General features: G+C 32.1%; 1 protein-coding gene across 1 annotated transcript; it reads left to right on the top strand.

The window, feature by feature from the left end:
• Nucleotides 1-3,087: 3,087 nt before the first annotated feature.
• LOC149518096 (uncharacterized) lies at nucleotides 3,088-4,727 on the top strand. The gene is made up of 2 exons (XM_089763417.1): nucleotides 3,088-3,436; nucleotides 4,591-4,727. Exons 1-2 carry the CDS (start codon nucleotides 3,088-3,090, stop codon nucleotides 4,725-4,727), a joined length of 486 nt encoding a protein of 161 aa, XP_089619543.1.
• Nucleotides 4,728-23,050: the final 18,323 nt, after the last annotated feature.

The following is a 23,050-nucleotide window of genomic DNA, read 5'->3' as shown; positions in this document are numbered from 1 at the left end:
AAAAGTTAATATGAAAGAACCACTCTATCCTCCTAGATTCACTCCACCTCAAGCCCAAGCTCAAGCCTCTCGTGGCATGCACATATGCCTACCAAGTATACAGCCATGTTCCTATGTCAATCATGCTACTGGCCAATAATCAATCCACTTAAATACTAATGATGGGCCTATCCCAGTTGATCCCACCATAGTACCAATCTTGATGAACCAATTGAACAGGAAAAGCCCCGTGAAATGTCAAAGCTATTATAAATTCAAAAATATGAAACAAGTATGACCAACTTGAAGAGAGGCTCAAAGCAGTTGAAAGTAATGACATTTATGGGGTTGTTGACGCCAATGAATTGAGCCTAGTGCCTGACTTGGTTATCCCACCAAAATTCAAGACCCCAGATTTTAAGAAATACGATGGAAAAAAGTGCCATTCCACTCATATTACCATGTTTTGTAGAAAGATGATGGGTCATACCCATAATGACAAACTTTTGATACACTGTTTCCAAGATAGTTTGACTGGTTCAGCGGTAAAATGGTATGTGCAGTTAGATCAGAGCAAAATTCACTCATGGAAAGACTTGGCCAAAGTTTTTCTTGCTCAGTATAAGCATATCCTGGATACAGCCTCTGATAGGTTGTCACTACAAAATATGGAGAAGAAATCAATGAAAACCTTTAAGGAATATGCGCATCAGTGGAGGGATGCGACAGCCCAAGTCCAACCACCATTGACTAAAAAGGAGATAACTGTGCTATTTGTCAACATATTGAAAGCTCCGTACTATGATAGGTTGGTGGAGAATGCCATGAAAAACTTCTCTAACATGATAATCTCAGGAGAAATGATAGAGAACGCTATCAAAAGTGGTAAACTTGAAGAGCCCGAAAAGAAAACGACAAGTTCAAAAAAAAAGAATAGGAGACATATGCTATTACTTATAGAAATCTCTTGCATCATCCTTCTGTCCCATATAATATAAGCCTTCCATACCTTCCTTACTATCCTGTCGCTAACCAAATTTCTCAAAAGTCATATCATTACCAAGTACCCCAACAACCATCGCCCAGACCAAGCTTTAGCCCTCAACCACTTAATTACACCTTTGTACCTCCAACTCGACCATTTACCCAAACAACAATCAAAGAACCCCACAAAATAATAACAATCGAGAAAGACCTCATTTTGATCCAATTCTTATGTCGTATACTGATTTGTACTTTCAGTTGATGAGAGATCATCTTATCGTTCCTTCCTACCTAAAACCATTAAAGATACCTTACTCGAGTTGGTATGACCCTAACGCTAAGTGCAATTATCATTATGGTGTTAAAGGACACTCAACTAAAAATTGTACAACACTTAAACATAAGATGCAGGGTCTGATAAATGATGGCCTTTTTAACTTTTGACACCAAATTCAAGCTAAGGGTTAGTGAAAACCCTTTGTCAGATCACACCGGAGGGAAAATTAATATGGTGGATAAGGAAAAAGATGTGAAAATCAAAAGATGTGTGAATGAAATACAGACTCCTTTTGAATGGGTGTATGACTGTTTATGCGAGGCAAGTATGATTCAACCGTTATTTTTGGATAACAATGGAAGTCATGAAGACCCCGACCATTCTTACAAGTACCATAGAGGATCGGTTGGACATTCGATCCAAAGTTGTGAGGACTTTAAATGAATATTACAAAGCTTGATGGTTGAGGCTATCGTTGAGTTTTATGATGAATGTGATGAAAATAGTGTGAATACAGTAGGTGATGATCATCCTGGCAAATATTTTATCTCCAAACCTCTCACTGTCTACTATGATGAGAAATCAAAGCCCCTAACTGAGAAAACCATCTCCTCTTTCAGGACACCAATGACAATTTATGTCCCTAGTCCATTCTCTTATCAAAAAAATAAAGTAGTCCCATGGAGATACGATTATGATGTGGTGATGCGAGGACCTAATATGAACTCGAATAATTCAAGTATAAAAAATACTGCCAACATAGCAAGAGTAGGAGGAATGACCCGAAGTGGTCAAATTTACACTCCTAAAATGTCAGAAAGGGCTAAGAAAAGGAAAGGCAAGATATGAGAAGAAGACACAAGGGAAAGCCAAGATTCTCAACTAGTGGTAAGCTCAAAAGTGCAAGTTAACAAATCGGTATAAAAAATTTAGCCCATTAGAGTACAAATAAAAATTTCACCAGCCCATTATTCAAACGTAGAAAATAAGGTAGATCGACAACTATGGTACTAAGACATTGTACAATATATCAAGTGTCAAAACTACCCAGAGTAGGCTTCAAAAAATGATAAGAGGATCATTTGAAGATTAGCAACAAGTTTTGTGTTTGATGGGGAAATCCTGTATAAAAAGAGTCGAGATCAAATTTTGCTAAAGTGCGTCGATACTGTGGAAGCAAGAAGAATACTTGAAGAAATACACGAAAGAATTTGTAGAACACATGCTAATGGGCATATGATGGCCAAATAGATCATGAAAACTGGTTACTACTGGTCTACAATGGAAAATGATTACATCAGTTATGCTAAAAAGTGTCACAAATGTCAAATTTATGCATATAAAATTCATTTCCCTCTAGTCTCGCTACACATCTTAGCACCACCATGGCCTTTCTCCATGTGAGGAGTGGATGTGATCAGACCCATAACCCCAAAAGCATCAAATGGGCATTGATTTATCTTTGTGGTAATTGATTATTTTACAAAATGGGTGGAAGCAGCTTCGTATGCTAGTATTACGCAATCAGTGTATGTAGATTTATAAAAAAAGAGATTATATGTCGGTATGGTCTCCCGGAAAAGATTATCTCAGATAATGCTAGCAATTTAAATAATAAAATGATGAAAGAACTGTGTGCACAATTCAAGATCAAGTATCATCATTCAGCACCATATCGCCCAAAAATGAATGGTGTAATGAAAGCTGCGAATAAGAACATCAAGAGAATATTAGGGAAAATGACTAACACATAAGGATTGGCATGAAAAGTTACCTTTTGCTTTGCTTGCCTATAGAACATCAATTCGAACCTCTACAGGGGCTACCTCATTTTCACTAGTGTATGGATGGAAGCTGTACTGTCGATTGAAGTGGAAATTCCTTCTCTGAGGGTGCTGATAGAGATGAAATTGGATGAAGTAGAATGGGTTCAGGATCATTTCGAGCAATTGAATCTTATTGAAGAGAAAAGGCTCTCAGCACTCAGTTATGGACAAATGTATCAAAAGAGAATCATGCGAGCACATGACAAAAAGATACGATCCCGATGCTTTCGTGAGGGGGAATTGGTTTGGAAAAGGATTTTGCCATATCAGCATGATAATAGAGGAAAATGGACGCTCAATTGGAAAGGTCCGTATGTGGTAAAAAAGGCTTTTTCTGGTGGAGCTCTGATCCTTACAGAAATGGACGGAGGTGAATTACCAAACCTTATAAATTCAGACACTGTCAAGAAATATTTTGCTTAAAAAAATAAATAAAAAAATAAAAAAACAACAAAAAAAAGATAAAAGAAGTGATTCAAATTGAAAACCCAAAAAGGGTAGTTTGAATCAAAGGGGGTCATTTGAGCTGAAAACCTGAAAAGACAGCTTGAATGAAGGTGAAGCTTGGAGAAAGTTTTTCAGAGAATGAAAGAGTGGCACCGAATGGACAAATTGTCACCGGAATTAAAAGAGATAATTTTTAAGGGACGAGTTCTCATTAATCACAGATATGAGGCAAGGATTGGTCATATAAAATCACAGGCGACAAGATCGTAAATGTAACAAGTTTTTGGAAAACACTTAGTCTGAGTAGGCCAAGGTCATTCAAATATTCATTATCTAGAGAATTGATAATTTGGTTCTTGAAATATTTTTAAGTTAACTATTTTTTGTGTCCCGAAAGGCTTATCCTTAGCTTCTTAAACCCAAAATACCCCATTACTGACTTTGTTTCACACCCAATTTTGAACCTGAAAACATTGCATTTGTCATTTAAAATTAAGATATTGATTGGTAAAGTTCATAATAGACCAATGCATCGCTCGAAAAAAGAATGCAATATAAAGATGACAAAAATAGTAATATAGGGGCAGAAAGAATGAAACGAAATCGATTGCTTACTGAAGACAAAGAAGAAAAACGGGATAAAAAATTAAAAAAAAAAGATTTTTGAGTGACTAAAAGCCAGATAGGTCCGTCATGAGACAAGGATTTTGGTCGAAAATTGAAAGATCTAAAAGGGTAGGACTATTAGAAGCGACTTTTAAAGATTGAAAGAATTGAACCAAAAGTTGAATTAACTTGGATGAAAATGCATGATATAATTCATTGGTTGCCTCTTTATCCTTTCAATCATCACAATTATTACATGCATCGCATACCTCTTGGTAAATTACATAAAAGGTTTCTTTATGAAACATAAAAAAGAAGTCCTCTTTTTTAAAATAAATATGATGGCCTTGAAGATAATATGTTACCTCCAAGATAATTCTTAAAACCAAACTGTCGGTTTATGGAGTACCCAACCCCCTATTTCTCAAATCATAGCTTAGTTATGGTTATTTTTATTTCCCTGACTTGCAGTTCAGTCCCGGTCATCGTTAATCTTTGATTTATGGTTTAATCCTAATCATTCTTATAACTTCTCGACTTACGGTTTAATCCTAATTGCTTTTATTTCTTTGACTTGCGATTCAGTCCTGATCGTCGTTAATCTTTGATTCGTGGTTTAATCTTGATCATTCTTATAGCTTTTTGACTTACGGTTTAATCCTAGTCACTTTTAGTTCTTTGACTTACGATTCAGTCTCAGTTATCTTTAAGCTTTGACTCATGGTTTAATCTCGATCATTCTTATAGCTTTTTGACTTATGGTTTAATCCTAGTTGCTTTTATTTCTTTGACTTACAATTCAGTCCCAGTTATCTTTAATCTTTGACTCATGGTTTAATCCCGATCATTTTTATAGCTTCTCGACTTACGGTTTAATCTTAGTCATTTTTATTTCTTTGACTTACGATTCAGTCCCAGTTATCTTTAATCTTTGACTCGTAGTTTAATCCTGATAATTTTTATAGTTTTTAAATTACGGTTTAATCCCAGTCTCCTTATTTTCTAATTTACAGTCTAATCCCAATCTCTTTATATTCTAACTCGCGGTTCAATCCCAATTTCTTTAATCCAAAATTGCAGTTTAATCTCGATTGTTGTTATTTTCTGACTCGTGGTTTAATCCTGCTCTCTTTATTTTTTGACTTGTGATTCAATCCAAGTTGATGTTATTCTGACTCGCGGTTTAATCTCAATTTTTTTAATCCAAAATCGTAATTTAATCTCGATTGTTATTTTTTTCTGACTCATGGTTTAATCTCAATCTTTTTATATTTTGACTTGTGATTCAATCTAAGTTCAATCTTGATCTTGTTATTCCTTTACCTGCGGTGTTGCCCTGACCATTTTCTTTATTATCCAACTTGTGATGTTGCCTTAGTTGATTCCTTATTTTTCAACTTGCGATGTCATCTTGGTCATTTTCTTTATCACTCGAACTGTGGTTAAAAAAATTCATAAAAAAAAAAACAAAAACAAAAGCAAAAACAAAAAACAAAAGAAAAACTTTTGAAAAATCCATGATTTGCTTTGGAACAAAATTATCGTCTTTGTCTTTGCCATATTCATGATTCTCAGTAATGTGCAAAGAGGGGCAGCTGTAGACACCGATTTTATTCGGTATATTTTTTCATAAATAACAGTAATGATTTTAATAATAATAATAAAATTGGTTTAATTAAAATTAAAAATCAATTAATTATAAAAAAATAGAACAGAACAGAAAAAAAAAATCGAGGATGGTAGTGGTGCCTTTCCCAGCACCACTGCCACCAGACTCTACACCCCACCGTTCTGACCACCATACCCTACCCTCCACCTCTCCAATCATTCATCCCGTTGACAAACTGTCAAATAAGACAGAAACATATAATAGGGCATGAGGCTCGTGCTTACACCCCATGCCGAGCCCTGTACCCTTCCTTCAAACACACGCACGGCTGGAGCTCTATAAATAGAGCTCCTAGCCAAACCAAAAAATAGATAGAGAGAAAGAGGGAGTAACGTTGCAAAAAAATATACTACCAAAAAAAAAAAACAAACAACACAGTCCTCCCCGTAGAAAAGAACCTCAACGTCGAAGCTCCTTGCAAGAACAAAAAAATCATATCAGTCTTCATTTTACCAAAAAAAAAAGAGGGAAATAGAAAACTCAGAAAAGTTCAAACCCCGATCTACGTCGATTAGGGCCTGTTCTGCTAAAAAAGACCTCGGATCTGAACTCAAGAGGTCGAGAGGAGCATTACGATGAATTTCAGTATTTTTCGATCATCGGTGATGACACTGCCTACAACCTGGGCGACGGTTGGCACGGTAGCCCGGTGACTGGACAGTGAGAGCTCTGGAGCTCTCCTTAAGGCTCTCCCCTCTCTTTTTTTTGAAACAGCAAAATAATGAAAAAAATTTTTACGTTATATATTAGAGCCTAAAGCTCAAAACGACGTCGTTTAAGCCAGGCAAGATTCGCTCGTAGACCCGGACCCGACCCGGGGTCTGCGTAACTGACTCGCTAACCCAGCTTCTCAATGGCTCTAAACCAATTTGATCAGACCAGATCGAACCACTCATTGGATCGGCCTGAACTACGCCTCAGTCGGCTCAATCAAACCACTGCTAAAACGAACCTTTTTCGGTCCAACCGAACCACCATTGACCGGACCGTTTATCGATCCGATTTAGGTAAAAAACATTTTTTTTTTAATTTTTGAATTTTTATATATATTATTATTATTGTTATTTTAAGTTTTTTTTTTATATTTATGCATGATAAGTTTTAAATTTGTTAGGATAAGTTTTTTTATTTATTTTAATAAAAATAAAATGACAACAAAGTAAGATAATAATTAAAAAAATATTAAAAATGCTTAAATAATAATAATAATAGAAATTTTTTTTCCCGCTTAGATGTTGAAGGGAATTAAATCATATTTCAAAAATAATAATTCTACCTAGATGTTGGGGAATTATTATTATAAAAATACTAAATAAGTTAATAATATTTTTGATAATAAGTTTTTCATAAAAAAAGAACCCTTTTTTTAAAAAAAAACATTTTTATAAAAAAATTATGTATCTTAAATTAATTTTAAAAAAAGATTATAAAAATTAAACTTACTCCGAAAGTCCGCCTAGATGTTGAAGATTTTTAGAGATGTTCGCGTTTTCTAAAACCCTTAAAATCCAAAATCCTTTAAATCCAAACCCCAAAATCCAAAATCCCTAAAATCCAAACCCTTATATCAAAACCCCAAACCTCAAAACCCAAACCCTAAAATCTCCAAACTCTAAAATCAAAATCCTAAACCTTCCATATCCTAAAATTCAAGCCTTAAAACCCTCTAAACCTTAAAACCAAACCTTCAAAACCTCTACTCAAACCCTTACTCAAAACCTTCTGAAAATCTTAAGGACACGTGTGAGAATCCCATTTGAAATTATTTGTTCTCGAATGCTGCCTAGATGATAGGGTATTTAGGAAACTTTATTTCATTAAGTTTTTCATATGAGTTCTTAATTTGCTTTAATAATAAGATTAACTACAAAAATATAATAATGAAATGGAATCTTAAATATAAATAGTCGCACTTAAGTTCTGCCTAGATGTTGGAGAGTCGGGGTGGTCTCATTATATTCAAAAATCCTACTCTAAATTTATATTTCATCACTTTGCATGCATACATTATCATGTTATTTGTATTGTATTTCTCTGTCTTTAATTTTCATTTGTTGCCTACAATACCATCATTTATTTTCTCATATAAAATTTTCCAAAATATATATTTTTAATATTATAAAATAAAACAAAAATAACATTCCAAAAGAAATAATTCTCGGTACTCTGCCTAGATGTTGGAGAGTTACTAATAATCATTTCTTGCAAAGAGTATTATTTTTATTTTAAGATAATGTTATATTAAATCTCAAGTGAAAGAGTCATCTTAAGTTCTGCCTAGATATTAGAGAATTTTAAGATAATTCTTTAACTTAAAATTTTTTTTAATATTCTTGAAAAAGGAATTTTAACTAAAATTTATTTTTTTTAAGTGAAGGAATTAGTGTTAAATTTTAAATTGAAACCATTTTATCCAACATTGAAAATAGTGCATGATTAAACGGTACCAATTTATGGGCGTAATGGCTAATCCTTCCCCACACGTAACCGACTCCCGGACCCAATCTAGATTTCGTAGATCAACGTTTATCTTTTTGATAAACTTTAAACTCGCTTTTATAGTTTTATTAAAAATATAAACTTTTGGGTGGCCAATCACACCTTAAAACAGATTGGTGGCAACTCTCCCCATTTATTTCGATTTTAAAACTCTTTTACGTTTGACGGTCTCAAAATCGTTATGACATTTTTTTCAAAAACAAAATAAAAATAATAATAAAGGAAATTATTATTAAATTATAGATATTATGAGGGTGCTCATCCTTCTCCAAACGTAACAGATTCTTGAAGCCAGTCTTATTTTTCACATACCATAAATTATCTTCTTAATAAACTTTAAACTTGCTTTTATAGTTTTATTAAAATAAATAAATTTTTAGGTGGCTAACAACCCTACAAAAATTAATGGTGACTCTTTTTTTTTATTTTTAAAATTTTTTTATCTGATGATCCCAAAATTATTATAACATAAATAACTTAAGATTATCAAATCACATGCATCTCATTTAATACATGTGTGATAGAATGAGATATGTAAATTACTCATAAATTACATTATATTATGAAAATAAAATGATGAGATATACTTTTTTACTTATAAGTTCGTCAGAATATAGTTTGGAGTGGAATGTAGAAATTAGTTTATCCCAAACAAATTTTGAAATTTTGATTCCTTCAATATTTTGTAATTAATCTCCAAATTGATTTTTTTGATAAAGTCAAAATAATGAGCTAAAAATCAACATCTGTATATCCATTTTCGAGATATGAATAAGCTGGTTAACAAGTCTTAATCAATTTATGGTTTGAGCATTTCCTTTAACCCCGTATTATGGTCACTAGCTAACAATGTATTTAAAATATCCATTTCATCATACAAAATCAAATTGTTGAGATTTATGGAGGTTGGCTGATAAGTCAACATCGGTTATTATTACCACATTAATTACAATGGTATAATTTTTTTAAAAAATAATAATTGTGTTTTCTAAGAGTACAATAATTGAGTCCAGCGATGTAGCTATCTTTTTTTCAAAGGTTTAATATTAATGAATAAACTTTAAATAAATTAAAATGTTTTATTTAATATTTAAAATATAAATTTATTAATTAATAGTGGTATTGAAAAGATAATATTTTAATAATATTTTTATTTAAAATTAATTATATTAAATAAAATATCACATTAATTATTATATTATAATTTAAATATTTTATTAAAAAATTTTTAAATTTTTTACGATAAAATACATAAAAATAAATTTAAAAATAATAAAAGAAAAGACATATGTAATGTACAATGCCGTCAAAAATTGTAACATGTATTAATCATTGAAATTATTGTCCTTGAAAATAAGTTTGGTATCATTTAATAACTTTCTGCAAGATTTTGCAGCTTTCGGAAAAGCTAAAATATTAATCTGCATTTGGCAGCTTTTGTTTCGTGAAAGATAATGTTGGTATTAGTTAAAAAGCAAAAGAAAACAAAGAAAGAAAAAGCATTTATACCGGGGAATATTTAGTTTAGTGAAAATGTAAGTAATCTTACATTTATTTAGAAGCGGTCTTAGGATTCAACTTTGTATTAACTCTTTTTTTTTTTTTTTTCAAGAAAACTTTCTAGTAACGCTTAAATCAAGGAGGATGGATATCAATTAGCAATGAAACTTAAGCGATTAGTAGTTCATTTAATGTGATTAACTAGTAATGTATATGAAAATTAATCAATGATCAAAATGTTAATGAATTTAAATTAAAAATATAATAATTAAAAATTCTTTAAATCAATTACCTATAATGCCTTTATCTTGATATATATGTACATCTCTTTAAATACATGTGTGATAGATTGAGATATGTAAATTAGTCATAAATTATATTATATTATAAAAATAAAATGATGAGATATATTTTTTATTTATAAGTAGGTTAGGATATAATTTGTAGTGGAAAGTAGAAATTAGTTTATGCCAAACTAATTTTGATATTTCGATTCTTTCATTATTTTGGTAATTAATCTCCAAATTGATTTTTTTGACAAAGTCAAAATAATGAGCTAGAAATCAACATATGTATATCCATTTTCGAGATATAAATAAGTTGGTTAACAAGTCTTGATTAATTTATAGTTTCAGCATTTCCTTTAACCCCCGTATTATAGTCACTAGCTAACAATGTATTTAAAATATCCATTTCATCATACAAAATCAAATTGTTGAGATTTGGCTCATAAGTCAACATCGGTTATTATTACCACATTAATTACAATGGTATAATTTTTTTCAAAAATAATAATTGTGTTTTTCAAGAGTACAATAATTGAGTCCAGCGATGTAGCTATCTTTTTTTCAAAGGTTTAATATTAATGAATAAACTTTAAATAAATTAAAATATTTTATTTAATATTTAGATTATAAATTTATTAATTAATATTGGTATTGAAATGATTATTTTTTAATAATATTATTATTTAAAATTAATTATATTAAATAAAATATCACATTAATTAATATATTATAATTTAAATATTTTATTAAAAAATTTAGAATTTTTTATAATAAAATACATAAAAATAAATTTAAAAATAATAAAAGAACTGACATATGTAATGTACAATGCTGTCAAAAACTGCAACTTGTATTAATCACTGAAATTGTTGTCCTTGAAAATAAGTTTGGTATCATTTAATAACTTTCTGCAAGATTTTGTAGCTTTCTGAAAAGCTAAAATATTAATATGCATTTGGCAGCTTTTGTTTGGTGAAAGATTATTGGTATTAGTTAAAAAGGAACAGAAAACAAAGAAAGAAAAAGCATTTATAAGGGGGAATATTTAGTTTAGTGAAAATGTAAGTAATCTTACATTTATTTAAAAGCGGTCTTGTGATTCAACTTTGTATTAACTCTTTTTTTTTTTTTTTGAGAAAAATTTCTAGTAACTCTTAAATCAAAGAGGATAGATATCAATTATCAATGAAACTTAAGCGATTAGAACTTCATTTAATGTGATTAACTAGTAATGTATATGAAAATTAATAAATTATCAAAATGTTAATGAATTTAAATTAAAAATATAATAATTAAAAATTCTTTAAATATTGTATCTATAATACCTTTATCTTGGTATATATGCACATCTCTTTAAATACATGTGTGATAGAATGAAATATGTAAATCACTCTTAAATTACGTTATATTATGAAAATAAAATGATGAGATCTACTTTTTTATTTATAAGTCCGTCAAGATATAGTTTGGAGTGGAATTTAGAAATTAGTTTATCCCAAACTAATTTTGAAATTTTGATTCCTTCATTTTTTTGTAATTAATCTCCAATTTGAATTTTTTGATAATGTCAAAATAATGAGCTAGAAATCAACATCTGTATATCCATTTTCGAGATATAAATAAGTTGGTTAATAAGTCTTAATCAATTTATGGTTTGAGCATTTCCTTTAACCCCCGTATTATGGTCACTAGCCAACAATGTATTTAAAATGTCCATTTTATCATACAAAGTCAAATTATTGAGATTTATGGACGTTGGCTGATATGTAAACATCGGTTATTATTACCACATTAATTACAATTGTATAATTTTTTTCAAAAATAATAATTGTGTTTTTCAAGAGTACAATAATTGAGTCTAGCAATATAGCCGTTTTTTTTTTTTCAAAGGTTTAATATTAATGAATAAACTTTAAATAAATTAAAATATTTTATTTAATATTTAAATTATAAATTTATTAATTAATGTGGGTATTGAAAAGATTATTTTTTAATAATATTATTATTTAAAATTAATTATATTAAATAAAATATCACATTAATTAATATATTATAATTTAAATATTTTGTTAAAAAATTTTAAATTTTTTATAATAAAATACATAAAAATAAATTTAAAAATAATAAAAGAAAAGACATATGTAATTTAGAATGCCGTCAAAAACTTCAACTTGTATTAATCATTGAAATTATTGTTCTTGAAAACAAGTTTGGTATCATTTAATAACTTTCTGCAAGATTTTGCAGCTTTCGGAAAAGCTAAAATATTAATCTGCATTTGGCAGCTTTTGTTTGGTGAAAGATAATGTTGGTATTAGTTAAAAAGCAAAAGAAAACGAAGAAAGAAAAAGCATTTATACGGGGGAATATTTAGTTTAGTGAAAATGTAAGTAATCTTACATTTATTTATAAGCGGTCTTGTGATTCAACTTTGTATTAACTCTTTTTTTTTTTTTTGAGAAAACTTTTTAGTATACTTGTTGTTAGTATATTTATTATTTTTATGTTGTGTTAATAATTTTTCATTTTTAAATATTATTTATGTTGTGCATTTTCTTAATCTTTAAGTTATTTTTAGCCATTAAATTTATATATTTACATGGAAATTGAAGTTAAAATAATATATTATATGTTTGAGTTTATATTTAATATATTATCAATGTATAATACTTTACACTGTTAATAAATTACATAATAATATGTTATTAAAATTACTTTTAAATATGTATTTTATGATTAAGAGTATTTATTTTTAATTTTAAAAATAATTTTTTTTATGAAATATCATGACATGTTAAGTGATACTGACAATGCATCTAATACAAACTCTATAATTATTCCTACCTTTCATTTTGTTCATTATAATTAAATCCTATAAATACATTAATTTCTCAATAATTTCTTAAAAAGACAATAATGAGACTAGCTGATAAATAGGTTTTCATTTAAGTTGTGATTTCTAGGGATTTTTTTTGTCCAAATTTCACATAAAACTTTTGCTTAATGGCATTAATTCATAAAACAAAAATAACTAGCCATATATACTAATAAATAAATAAATTACATATTAAACAAATAAATAATTTACGTATTATTCATTTGACATCAAATAATAATATAACTAAAAATAATATCGTAGACACCAAATCTTTTCGAGTCATTTTTATCGTAACGGTTTTATGTCCGCTCGACGAATTTGGAAATAAAAAAAATAACGGAGTCGCCACCAATCTTTTTTGGCTAGGTGCGATTGGCCACCTATTAAAACATATCCTTTTAATGAAATCTTAAAATTAATTAAAATTTATTAAAAAGATAATTTTACGATCTGCGAAACAGTCTGGGTTCGGGAGTCGATTACGCGTGGGGAAGGATTAGCACCCCCACAATGCCCGTTAAAAACAGTACCAATTAACAACGTGTTATCCTTTGATTTTGATACAAACAGTCTTATTTTCAGTATTCGAAAAATAATTACTTTGATTTTTTTATTATTATTATTTTTTTTAAAAAGAAATTATTCTCGAGAAAAATAAATTAAAACCTTTTTATTGAAATAATTCTTAAGATGTTCCAGTACGTTGGTAACATTAAAAGAACTCTCTCTCATCTAGAGATTTCTTCAAGCATCTCTACTCGGAATACTTTTAGAATCTCATATTTGGAGGCTCGAATTTATTTTTCATAAGAAAATATCATGTTAAAAAAAAATTTATTCTCGAGAAAAATAAATTAAAACTTTTTTATTGAAATAATTCTTAAAATGTTCCAGTACGTTGGTAACATTAAAAGAACTCTTTCTCACCTAGAGATTTCTTAAAGCATCTCTACTCGGAATACTTTTAGAATCTCATCTTTGGGAGTCTAAATTTACTTTTCGTAAGAAATTATGTCATGTATGCCATGCAAAATATTTTCATGTTTATGCACACATTTTATTCTCATTCAAAAATTTTATTAATTTTTTAATTTTAATTAAAATTTTGAAGAAAAAAGAATTTAATTATATTGGAGATTTTCTATAAATATTCCAATACGCTGGTAATATTTTACAAAAAAATCTTTTCACCTAGAGATTTCTTAAAGCATCTCTATTCGGAATACTTTTAGAATCTCATCATTGGATTAAATTTCTTTTCTTCCTATTTTTATTACTTATTTTTTAATTTATTAATCAATTTTTATTTATTATTTTAAAAAAAAAAAAATCTTTACTGTATTGAAAATTTTTTATAAATACTCCAATACGCTGGTAGTACTTAAAAAAAATCTTCTCACCTAGAGATTTCGTAGGCATCACTACTCGGAATACCTTTGAATCTCATCATCGGATAAAAATTTCCTTTTTCTTTCATTTTTTTACTACTTTAGTATTATTATTAAATTTATTTTTATGTTATTGTTTTTAAAGTTTATTCTAAAAATTAACATAATTATATAAAAAATTATTTAACCACAATTTCATCAATTAGTCTAACAAATATAGATATTTTAATATGCATAAATATTAATAAAATAATATATAAAAAATAAGAAAAATTTAAAAAAAAATTTTTTTTTACCTGAATCGGATCGGTCAACGGTTCGGTCAACTCTCGATTCGGTTGGACGATTCGGCGGTTCGATCTGGTTGGTTCGACGGTTCACTATCGGCTCGGTTCGATCTGGGCGGTTCGATCCAATCCAGTCAAACCGGTCAGAGTTGATGAAGGAAGCGGGTCAACGGGTCGGGTTACGCGGATCCCAGGTCGGATCCGGGTTAATGCGCGGATCCTCCTTAGCTGAAACAGCGTCGTTTTGGGTCTTTCCCTAAACAACGTCGTTTTGAGTTTTTGCCTTGCTATATATAGCTGAAGATTTTTTTTTTTAGTTCATTTGGCTTTCTGTTTCAGAAAAAAAAAGGAGAGAGGGAGAGAAAGAGCTGGGGGAGAGGTCCACCGGCCGGTTGCCGTCTGGCCGTGGGAGCACCGCGTCGGCCACCACCGGTGATCGAAAAATTGCCAAAATTCTTCTGGTGGTTCTCTTCGACGTGATCTTCCCGGAACCGATCTCCTTTTCACCAAAAATCACCCCGATCGACGTAGATCGGGGCTCAAAGTTTCGGTATCCTTTCTCTCTCTCTTTTTTTTTGGGTGGACAGAAGTGACTGATCTCTTTTTTTTTTAGGTGGCTTTCTGGCGCTGGGATCCCCGTTCCAGAGGACTGTTTTTTTTTTTTGTGTTTCTGCAGAATTTTTTTTTTTTACAGAAGCTCTCTCTTTCTTTTTTTTTTTGCCTTTTTTTTTTGTTCTGCTTTTTTTTTCCTCTGGCTTGCAAGCTCTATTTAAAGAGCTTGTTGAGATTCAAATCTCAGATTTTCTAGGATTCGAATCTCGTTTTTCAATTGAAAAATCATACCTACCATCTGTGATTGGGGGCTTGTCGGGAGGCTGATCGGGTAGTTGGTTGGACCAATTCGATGCCGTACCAACCCTTTGACTTTTGTCTTATTTCTGTTTCTTTTGTTTGTTTATTTTTGTTTGTTTTTTTTGTTTGTTTTGTTAAATATTATTATTATTAAAATAAAATAGTAGACCCGGATAAAATCGGTGTCTACAGCTGCCCCTCTTTGCACATTACTGAGAATCAAGAATAGGGCAAAGACAAAGACAACGATTTTGTCCGAAAGCAAATTCTCTTGAAAAAGCTCCTCTCAGCAGAAGCTCGACAACTTTAAAAATCTTATCTTGAAAAAGCTTCTCTCAGTAGAGGCTCCACAACTTTAAAATCTCATCTGAAAAAAGCTCCTCTACTCTCAGCAGAGGCTCAACAACTTTAAAATCTCATCTGAAAAAGCTCCTCTCAACAGAGGCTTCACAACTTTAAAATTTTCATCTTGGAAAAACTCCTCTGCTCTCAGCAGAGGCTCAACAACTTTAAAATCTCATCTGAAAAGCTCCTCTGCTCTTAGCAGAGGCTCAACAACTTTAAAATCTCATCTGAAAAAGCTCCTCTCAACAGAGGCTCCACAACTTTAAAATTCTCATATTGGAAAAGTTTCTCTCAACAGAGGCTCCACAACGTTAAAATTTTCATCTTGGAAAAGCTCCTCTCAGCAGAGGCTCAACAACTTTAAAATTTCTTCTTGAAAAAGCTCCTCTCAACAGAGGCTCCACAACTTTAAAATTCTTATCTTTTTCAAATTTGAGTTCTCATCTTTGAACAAGTAAATTTCTCTCTTTTGAATTCCTTTGTTTGATCATTGTCTTTACCAAAATCTTGTTTTTTCATTAAGAAATGGAAAATTTCTATCTTTGTTACAACTTCTCATGGATGCATGTACTGAGTGCTCATAATGCAATGCATGTAATGCAATCAAAATCACTTATTGTAGTAAAAAAGGTTCTCAAAATCTCTTACTTTCTGCTTCTTTTATCCGAATTCTTATATGACCAATCTGTTCTCAACATCTGACCACAATATTTTTTTCTTCAAAAGTCTGCAACATTAATGTCTTGTCATGCTTTTCTCATCTTTTTTCATTTACCTTTGTCAACTTTAAAAGTAATGCTGAGATCTTTCATGTTTGTTTTTCTTTTCATCATTTTAAGTTCAAGACACAAAAAATATCAGATAAGGATAAAAGAAAGGATAGGCTTTATTTTCAAAGGAAAGATAATGTATTTCATATGGCTGGTAACAAGTGCATGTCAAAGTGTTTGAGTTGAAACAAAAGTACCCAAATAATGATCACAAGATCATCATGGATAAAATATTCTCAGATTCTTTCTCTAAAACTAAATCAGATGACTTTTTTGATCATTCAGAGTTCGTCAAACTACACTTACCCCTGTATTATGGGATCTTTTCTTGACGATGCTTCTGCTTCACATCCAAGCTGCCTTTTCAGGTTTTCAGCTTAGATAAGTCATCATCAATTTTTCTCTTTCTTTTTTTTTTCTCTTTTTTTTTTTACTTTTTTTTAAGCAAAATATTTTTTCACAATATCTGAATTTATTGGGGTAGGCAAATTACCTCCATCCATTTCTGCCAAAATCAATGTCCCACCAGAAAAAGCCTTCTTCACCACATACGGGCCTTCCCAATTTGGTGTCCATTTTTCTCGATTATCAGGTTGATTTGGAAGGATTCTTTTTAGCACTAAGTCTCCTTCCCTAAAGCAACGGGGATGAGTTTTCTTGTCATGTGCTCTCATCATCCTCTTTTGATATAATTGACCATGACAAAGTGCTGATAATCTTTTCTCTTCGATGAGGTTTAACTGTTCGTAATGATTTCGAACCCATTCTGCTTCCTCTAACTCTACCTCCATCAAAATTCTCAGTGAGAGAATTTCCACTTCGATCGGTAGCACAACTTCCATTCCATATACCAAAGAGAATGGTGTTGCCCCAGTAGATGTTCGGACTGATGTCCTATAAGCATACAAAGCAAAAGGTAACTTCTCATGCCAATCTTTGTAAGTTTCAGTCGTTTTCTCTAGGATTCTTTTGATATTCTTATTCACAGCCTCCACTGCCCCATTCATTTTCGGACGATATGGTGCCGAATTTCGATGGTGAATCTTGAACTGAGTGCATACTTCATTCATCATTTTGTTGTTCAAGTTTTTGGCATTATCAGAAATAATTATCTCTGGAAGCCCATATCTACATATTATCTCTCTTTTTATGAACTTACATACCACAGATCGGGTCACACTAGCATATGATGTAGCTTCTACCCATTTGGTGAAGTAATCAATCATCACAAAAATGAATCTATGCCCATTCGAAGCTTTTGGAGTGATGGGACCAATGACATCCATGCCCCACATAGAGAATGGCCACGGAGGAGCCAGAACGTGTAATGTTGATGGCGGAGCATGAATCTTATCAGCATAAATCTGACATTTATGACATCTCCTAGCATAATCAATACAGTCTCCCTCTATTGTCAACCAATAATAGCCAGCCCTCATAATTTGTCTAGCCATCATATGACCATTTGCATGTGCCCCACAAATTCCATCATGCACTTCTTCAATAATTTTCTTTGCTTCAGCTGCATTTACACATTTTAAGAGCACTTGATCTCGACCTATTTTGTAAAAGATATCTCCATCAATGAAGAAATTCATAGCCAATCTTCTAATAGTTCTCTTATCATTTTTTGTTGCATGTTCTGGGTACTGCTGGCTTTTAATGTATTGCATGATATCATGATACCATGGCCTTCCATCAAATTTTTTTTCAACACCTGAGCAATGTGCTGGTACTTCTTTCACATCTAGCTTGATGGGTTGGATTTCAGTATTTGCATCTATTTTGATCATTGCAGCTAGAGTAGCCAGTGCATCAGCAATTTGGTTTTCCTCTCTAGGTAGATGCTCAAACTGAACTTCTTTAAATTGCTTAACTAATTCAGAGATGTATTTATGGTACCGAATCAACTTAGAGTCTCTTGTTTCCCATTCACCTCGTAACTGATAGATGACTAAAGCTGAATCTCCAAACACATCTAACACTTTGATCTTCTTTTCAATTGCTGCTTGTAGACCCATAACACAGGCCTCATATTCAGCCACATTGTTTGTGCAATTAAATTTAATCTGGCTGTGATGGGGTAATAATGTCCATCAGGAGATATCAAAATTACCTCAATACCATGACCCAAAGCATTAGCAGCTCCATCAAAATACATCATCCATGATTTTGCAACAGGTTCATTTTCTTCATTGGCCATCACATCCTCATCAGAAAAATCTAATTTCATTGGCTCATAATCTTCAACTGCACGATCAACAAGAAATTCAACTATTGCACTCCCTTTAATAGCTTTTTGAGTCACGTAAATGATATCATATTCTGAAAGCATAACTTGCCATCGTGCTATTCTTCCTGTCAATGAGGGCTTTTCGAAGATATACTTAATAGGATCCAGCTTTGCTATGAGCCAAGTAGTGTGATAAAGCATGTATTGTCTTAGCTTTCGAGCTGTCCAAGTTAATGCACAACACATCTTCTCTAATGGTGAATACTTTGACTCATAATCAGTGAACTTCTTGCTCAAGTAGTAAATTACTCGTTCTTTCTTATCAGTTTCATTTCTTTGCCCCAGCACACATCTCATTGAATTTTCATGCACTGTCAAGTACAAAATCAAAGGTTTTCCTGGCATTGGTGGCACCAACACAGGTGAATTTGACAAGTATTCTTTGATCTTATCAAAAGCTTCTTGGCATTCATCATTCCATTTTCCAGGATCATGTTTTCTGAGAAGCTTGAAAATAAGATCACACTTATAAGTGAGTTGAGAGATGAAGCGAGCAATATAATTTAATCTCCCTAAGAAACCTCACACTTCTTTTGAGGTATGAGGAGGAGATAAGTTTTGGATTGCTTGTATCTTATCCGGGTCCACTTCGATTCCTTTTTCACTGACTACAAAGCCCAATAGTTTTTTTGATTTGGCTCCAAATGTACATTTGGCAGGATTTAACTTCAACTGAAATCTTTTCAACCTGTCGAACAACTTTTTGAGATTGACTATATGATCCTCTCCTTCACGAGATTTTGCAATCATATCATCCACATACACTTCTATCTCTTTATGCATCATGTCATAAAAAAGAGTCACCATTGCTCTTTGATAAGTAGCACCAGTATTTTTCAACCCAAAAGGCATGACTTTGTAACAGAATATTCCTCACATAGTCACAAATGTAGTTTTCTTCATATCATCTCGAGCCATCTTAATCTGATTATAGCCTAAGAAACTATCCATAAAGGAAAATATGGAGTGCCTAGCAGTATTATCCACTAGAGTATCGATGTGAGGTAAAGGAAAGTTATCCTTAGGGCTTGCTCTATTCAGATCTCGATAATCGACACACATTCTCACTTTTTCATCCTTCTTAGGAACTGGCACTATGTTGGCTACCCATTCAGGATATTTTGCCACTTCTAAAAGTCCAGCATCGAATTGTTTCTTCACTTCTTCTTTAATTTTCAGCAGCATCTCTGGTTTCATGCGCCTTAGCTTTTGCTGCATCGGCTTACATCCTGGTTTTAAAGGTAACTTGTGCTTTACAATATTAGTGCTGAGTCCTGGCATATCCTGGTAAGTCCACGTGAACACATCTACATATTCTCGGAGCAGCTCTTCTAGCTTATATCTTTCAGCTGGTAAAAAAGATGTACCAATTTGACCTCTCTTTTATTCTCACCATCTCCCAAATTTACTGATTCAGTAATTTCTTGGTGGGGTTCAATTGGCTTATCTTCATGTTCTATTAATTTTAACAAATCAAGAGACAGTGTGTAGTTATCTGAATCTTCCTCATTATCAAGTTCATCAACATGAATTAAGTTTTCAAAATCAAATCTGAGATTATTGCCATGATTATCTTCATGTTCATTGTTTGGGACCCTGCAAAGGGTAAGATGAAGAGAATATTGGCACACAAAAATGGAATGACAAGAAAATGTAGGAAAGAAAAGAATGAAAGGTAAAATGAAGATAAAAATAATAGAAGAAATGTGGATGCATCTTCTAAGTCTTTTATTAAAATGACAAACATAAACACACCATAAAAGATCTCATAATACTCGTAGAAAGTAATTAGGGATTTAAAGTTTTACATTACTTTTCCAAAGTTTTAAAAACAACAGGCAGCTCTGTAACTTTCCAATTATCCAGCTCAAAATCTGAAAGACAAGGGTACACGAACAGCTCTTCACTTCGACTCTTCTTTTCTCCATCATCCACCATTTGAATGGCCAGCTCTAAAAATTTTTCCACGAATCCTGCACTTGGGGTTCCTGGTAAATCTGGATAAATGTATCCTCCTGAGTGAAAAGAATCATAGAGGTGTGGAATGACTATAGGCTCTGACTCCAGCTTATATCCCTTAAGATTAACTATCCTCTTATCTCTTTTCTCATTCACCATTCTTACTCTGTCTCCTCTTGTTGGTTTATATCCCAAGCCAAATCTATCTCTCTTTTCATATATGACCGATGGCTTCGTGATTCCTTACAGGTTCTTCTCAAGTCCAGCTTCAGGTCGCCATCCCATCTTGGTAAGCTATTTGACTACCATTTTAGTAGTCGTAGATAAGTGTGATGAATACAATTTAGATCCTTTAGCTATATATGTTGCATTGGCAATCTCGAAGGATCTATAAGAGCATTCTAGAGCTTCATCTGTCGATTCCACATAAGGAGTATTTATTGATTGAGTTACCAATAAATCTTCTTCTCCTGCCACACATGTTAGCTTCCCTTCAACAATGAATTTGACTTTTTGATGTAATGAGGATGGAACAGCACCTGCCATATGGATCCATGACCTACCCAATAAACAACTGTATGAAGGAGAGATGTCCATAACTTGAAATTTCACATTGAAAATGCATGGGCCAATTTGTAATGGCATTTCTATATCTCCTAGCACCTCTCTTCTGGTTCCATCAAAGGCTCTCACTATCATATGACTAGGTTTCATATAAGATCCATCAACAGGGAGTTTTGTCAAAATAGTCACAGGCATAACATTGATGGATGAACCATTATCAATCAAAACCTTAGCCATTATATGACTTTTACATTTCACAGTAATGTGAAGAGCCATGGTACTTCCTCTACCTTCAGGAGGAATCTCTTCATCACTGAAAGAGATATAGTTTGAAATCATCAGATTGCCAACAAGCTGTTCCACATATTCAACAGAAGCATTGTGAGACACATATGCTTGATTTAGCACTTTCAGCAAAGCATTGCGGTGTGACTCTGAACTGAGCAATAATGATAATAACAAAATTCTAGCTGGCATCTTGTTAAGCTGTTCTATCACGCTATATTCGCTATGTTTTATTAACTTCAAAAATTCACCTGCTTCACTCTCAGATACTGGCTTCTGCCATTCTTTTTCTAGGGTTGTGTCAAGACCATTCTGACTTTCATTTTCTTCTCCTACCTTGGCTTTCTCCTTTCTAGCTTTTTCTAGAGCTTCTGGGGTATAACACCTTTCACTTCGAGTTATGCCTCCTACACCCGTTATGTTGGCAGTATCTGGGTTAACTACGACATCATAATCATACTCCCAAGGTACTACTTTATCATTCTGATATGAAAAAGGGCCAGAAACTTTAATTGTCACCACTGGTTGAAAGACGGGCTTTTCTAGCTTTGATGTTGGCTTCTCATCATAATAGATAGTTACCGATCTATGTACAAACTTATTCTTTGAATCAATGGTAGACACTTCAGCTTTCATCAATTCTTCTCTCTCTTGGTAAAACTTCATTCGACCTTCATCTATCAATTTTTGCACCTTCTGACGAAATTGATGACAATTCTGGATAGAATGCCCCAGAACACCTCTGTGATAATTGCAGCTTTCAGTTGAGTTTATTATTTCAGAGTAATTTTCAGGTTCTATTGGCTTCAACATGTCAGTTTTGACCAATACTTTGAACACCTTAGCCATAGGAGTTTTGACCTCTTCTATTCTTCTTTTCATATAGCTTGTTTGCCCATCAATCAAAACATTTATTGATGGTCTGGTATGATTTGGTAGAGGGTTTCCATTGACATTTGGAGTCCCTTGTTGGCTGGTATCAAAATTTAATACTCCTTCATTGATTAACCCCTACACTTTACGCTTCAAAGCAGTACAGTTCTCAGTGGAATGACCTGGATTCCCATAATGATAATCACAATGTGCATTGGGGTCATACCATTTGGGAAACGGAGGTTTCATAGGTTCAATGATAACAGGAGTAAGCAGATGTTTCTCAACAAGTCTAGGATACAAATCTGTGTATGTCATGGGAATGGGATCAAAAGTGATTTTTTATTGGGTATTTCTCGAGGCTCTCAAACCAATATTAGGACTAGGTTTCCATCCTGGTCTGATAGGTGCAGCAAGACGATTGTAGGTAGGTGTCTGAAAGGATGGTTGAAAACGATGTGGATAAGCTGGTTGTGGTAATG

Source organism: Durio zibethinus, chromosome 7 (assembly GCF_047325235.1).
Source record: "Durio zibethinus cultivar Kanyao isolate XHJ-2024 chromosome 7, ASM4732523v1, whole genome shotgun sequence".
Classification (NCBI taxonomy): Eukaryota; Viridiplantae; Streptophyta; class Magnoliopsida; order Malvales; family Malvaceae; genus Durio; species Durio zibethinus.
The sequence above is the reverse complement of the archived record's forward strand: the minus strand, read 5'-3'. Positions and strand labels throughout refer to the sequence as shown.

Coding starts and splice junctions, on each gene's coding strand:
- LOC149518096 (XM_089763417.1), top strand. CDS start 3,088: ATGGAAGCTGTACTGTCGATTGAAGTGGAAATTCCTTCTCTGAGGGTG. Junction 3,437..4,590: donor CCTTACAGAAATGGACGGAG/GTGAATTACCAA, acceptor CCTGACTTGCAG/TTCAGTCCCGGTCATCGTTA.